Source organism: Lactuca virosa, chromosome 2 (genome assembly GCF_052849685.1).
Source record: "Lactuca virosa cultivar CGN04683 chromosome 2, Lactuca_virosa_CGN04683_v6, whole genome shotgun sequence".
NCBI classification, from domain to species: domain Eukaryota; kingdom Viridiplantae; phylum Streptophyta; class Magnoliopsida; order Asterales; family Asteraceae; genus Lactuca; species Lactuca virosa.
This window is the reverse complement of record NC_136427.1, coordinates 189,713,038-189,717,657: the sequence shown is the minus strand read 5'-3', so window position 1 is coordinate 189,717,657 and position 4,620 is coordinate 189,713,038. Positions and strand designations below refer to the sequence as shown.

The window sequence follows — 4,620 nt, the reverse complement described above, 5'->3', positions numbered from 1 at the left end:
CCTTATTTGTTCATTAGCAGATTGATCACTTCCAACTGTTAACCTCATGTTTTTTGTTAATTTATGAACTTTGCATTGTTGCCATAAATAAGAACTTCAAGAAGCATTAACAATGTTTTGTCTATTGCCACCTAAAACAACATGTAGAATTTGTCTGAAATCACCTCCAAAGACAATCACTTTCCCTCCAAATGGAATATTTGAATTTGTAGGATTGGCACACTTTAATATATCCTTCAGAGTTCGATCTAAAGCTTCGAATGCATGCTTGTGTACCATGGGTGCTTCATCCCAAATGATCAATGAGGTTTTTCTTACTAAACTGGAAAGATCACTCTTTGGATTTATTCTACAAAAAGAATCCTCAGTTAGATTTATGGGAATTATAAACCGAGAGTGTGTTGTCCGGCCTCCAGTCAATAATAATGAAGCTATCCCACTTGAAGCAACATTTAAAACAATCTCACCTTAAGCTCTAATTGCTGCAGAAATTGTCTTCTAAAGAAATGTCTTACAAGTTCCACCATAACCATAAACAAAGAATACACCTCCCCTACTATGTTTAACTGCATCCATGATATCAAGAAAAATGTCTCGTTGCTCGTTTGTTGATGCAACAAACAACCGATCAAAATCGTTCTTTAAATTTGGAATGTCATAATCTAGCTCCTCGGTAATAAGACGACTGTTTGAAGATGAAACAGAATCAACATCTAGGTAAGGCATCTTTCCATATTTTTTAAGGCTGGAATTGTTACGAAGTAAAATTTGTTCTATCTCAAACAAAGTCAAGTTTTTATGTTGATCTTCGTTTAGTGATAAACCTATACGGAAAATAATTTATTAATTGGAACGTATAAAAAAACTAATTGATTGGGACATAAAATATAATTGAATTTATACTGAAATTGTATATGATACTCTTTTAATAATAATCAGATAAAGTTATATTACTTGGAGACTTTAATCTCTGTTGTTGATTGTAAAGAATTCCATCTGACAGGTATTCCCAAGTGTTTTGCCAAACTATATCTGGTTTACACAAACTGCTGGACAATAACATCGTAGAAAATAAGAACCGTAGATAAAAACCAGATCCAGAAAGACTTGCTTCCTTAATTGCATCGATGAATTCTTTGTCATCATCTAAAAGGCCAAGATTATAACATGCATCTTTAAAAGAAGAACATAGTTCACCATATATTGACTGTGCGAATTTCTTCGAATGATTTAGGACCTTTCACTTTATTTAAAAGAATTCTTAAGAAATATGCTTCTCCGAGTTTAGGTGAAACAGAGTGAATTCTACCAATCGCATATCCAACTTTCCTTGGCTTCCAAATCAGATCTTAACGGTGCCAAACAAACATTGTAGGAAATTCAACATATGTCAGTTTCCGTGCTTCTTTATTGATTTCATTACACTTCATCCAAGATGTGAACATTGAAGAAGCAATTGAAGTTCGGTCAAGAACATCTTCAATGTCATCGTCTGCCTCATATACAACTTGTTGTTGATCTGGAAGATGAAAAGGTAGTCTAATCACAGCAGGATATCTATAATGAACATCGAATTTAAAAATCCGCCATGAAGCTTCACATGCAAAAATATATCTACAATCATAGTATTCTTTAATTTCATCCACTGCATCGTTCTTATCGGAATCATTATTGCTTTGCACCATAGAAATAGTAGCTCTAACAGGACCCTTGTTTATATATATAAATGATTAGTTTCGTGTTAGACCACCATAGTTTGTGAGATGGGGAGACGCAATCCTATCCACTCATTTTATAGATAAAAAATATTTTTAAAATGCAAAATAATTGAAAATTTTTCAAAAAAAAATTTTATAATATTATTTTCTTCATTTTTTTATCCAAAAAAAAATTACTGTTTTTTGAAATATTTGTAAAATATTCTAGTAGAATATTAGAATATTCTTGTAGAATATTAGAATATTTTACATATATGACAAATCTAGTAGAATACTAGAATATTTTAACATTTTAAAAATCACATTAGAATATTTACGGTGTAATATTATATTAGAATATTTCATGTATTTTTCAAAAAAAAAGAATTAAACCTTAAGAAAATTAAACAAATTTGGTTATTTGTTTTTCTGATAATAATAGTTTAGGTCGAATTTAATTACGTCAGATATATTAGATGGGTTTAATCTTAAGTGCGTGTTTATCAAGTTATAAAATCGTTTGCATGCTTTATATATCTTGTGGCTTGTGGGTTTAAATGAGTTCTTTCAATCCAATTCCTTGTAGACCAAGTTCCACATCTCACGGTGGGAACAGACGATGGTCCGATACATCATTCCAAAGTTGCTGGCAGTCATGCATGAATTCCAAGTCAATCCAGCAGATCAGAAGCTTGACCAGTTTTACTGGGTCCGGACTTGGGCTAGTGCGATTCCGACTCATCACATGCTTCGTATAATGGACGTGTTTTTTAACAAGTGGCTACAAGTTCTGTAGCAATGGTTATGTTCAAAGCCGGATTTTCAACAAGTTATAAATTGGTACCTGGGTTGGAAGGATCTTATCCCACCCCAGCTTCTGTCGAATGAGCATGTAAGATACTGGCTTAATATTGGTCTGAACATGATGAACCAGGCGGCTGAAGGCTTGGAGGTTGTCCATCCAGGTTTCAGAGAAAACATCAAGACCCACTCTGAACCTCAGGCAGCAAAGGGACAGCAACCAGGTTCTGGTGGTGTTGGTATTGTTGATATGAGTTTGAAGGAACTTATTGGAGTTTATGCACAAGATAATGATTTGCTGTTTATGCCTATAGTGGAAAGAATGAAAGATGGCCATCAAGTGTTTAGGTTTGGGAACATTAGTGTAATCATAGACTCTCTCAACCAAAAGCTGTTTGCTCAAACTGAACACAGATGGTCTCTTGTAACCCTTGAGCAACTGGTGAACCTGGACAAGGGTTGGGTTCTGAGAAGAGGCTGAAATTCTCTAAGTGATTTATTTGGTTCTTTTTTTTTTGATATATTGGTTTGTCTCTAGTTCATATATATGAATGGATCTACTATACCTTTGTTTGGTTTCACTACTATTCTAATGGTTATATATTTTTGCTTATCAATGATCTCCGGTTCAATGAGTGGTATTAATTATTAGTGTGTGTGTGTGCGCGCGCGCACGCACGCACGACCCATGGGCTGATGACAGAAGTAGAACCCAGGTTGAAGCTGATTCAAGAATCAGTTGTTCATTTTGTTAATTTAGTCACTTCTTCAATTTCGTTTTCTAGACATGTGACGATAGTACAGATGACGACATTGATAAATTTCCCCTCTAATATATGTCAGTGAAAAAACATCCCCATCCCTTTGATGTTAGGTGATATGTGATCACCACAGAACATCAATGAAAATATGGATTAGTTATTAGAAGATCAAGAATCAATATACAAAACTCCGAAATATAAATAAGCAAACGTAATTCTGAATTTGAATAAACACCCATGAAAATATATGGATTAGTCATTAATAGATCAAGAATCAATATACAAAACTCTGATTTATAAATAAGCAAACGTAATTCTGAATTTGAATAAACACTCATGAAAAGTCGATATAAATCTTGAATTCAAAGTAACCACATGTACAAATTTTAAAAATCTGAGTTTTGAAACAGATGGTTGACTATTTAAGAGTTGATTGAATATGGGTATTATGTTTTAGTTGATTGTACCGTCTATAACAACACATGAATAAACCTCAATAAGTGAAAGTCACGTTATTAATTCTAAACGCGTGATAAAAAATACAAAATAAGTATATGGAATGTAACATTATTGAGTAATAATATCACATGTAACAACTAATAATATGATTGAGATAAACTATTAGAGAGGAAATGTAGTTGCTTGTTGGCCTTTTAGATTTAGTACCATAAAAACATAACAACTAATGTGGAAATGAACATATCAATACTTTATGTTTGGTAAATTGGTATTTAATAAAGTGTTTGGTGGGACGATCACTGGAAAACATTTCTGTAAAGTTTCACAAATGATTTGTTATCTGCATACCTATTTCATTTTCTTTGTTGGTCTTGATGTGCCAACCGATGAGGTATTTGTCTCTTTTTGTTTCCCAACGTCTGGTTGTTTTCCCTTGGTTCAAATAGGACAGATTCCAATTGCGAAAAAGATAAAGATTGCAGGGAATCTTGAAAAAACTAAATTACAATAAACAAATATAGACAGTTCATAGTTATACAAACATCAAAATTTGAAACATTAATCGGCCTAATCACCAATGTTCTTTCTACACTGATACAAATTTATAAATAATATGTATGTCGAGAGATTGAAATTATTACAAAAAATATTACATCAATGGAAATAAAAATTCAGAAATGGTACTGGTCGGTAACTAGACACTACCCACAAAACAAAACAATTGTCATGGAAATTTTAATTCAATTAAAAAATTCCTTAATTTTTGAAGTCAAACCCATGCCTATCGTTAAATGAGATTTCAAAGTTCGTCAATTGTGCAGAGAAGAAAAAATTAACGCCCTTAAGCCCCAAATCTAAATTTCTGCCATCCAAAAGGCAATTCTAAGTATGTGAAGTAGGAT

At 32.7% G+C, this 4,620-nt stretch overlaps 1 protein-coding gene across 1 annotated transcript; it reads left to right on the top strand.

The window, feature by feature from the left end:
- Positions 1 to 2,619: 2,619 nt before the first annotated feature.
- On the top strand, positions 2,620 to 2,979 carry LOC145158058 (septin and tuftelin-interacting protein 1 homolog 1-like). Its single transcript, XM_079077012.1, has one exon. It carries the CDS (start codon positions 2,620 to 2,622, stop codon positions 2,977 to 2,979), a length of 360 nt encoding a protein of 119 aa, XP_078933138.1.
- The last annotated feature ends 1,641 nt before the right edge of the window (positions 2,980 to 4,620 follow it).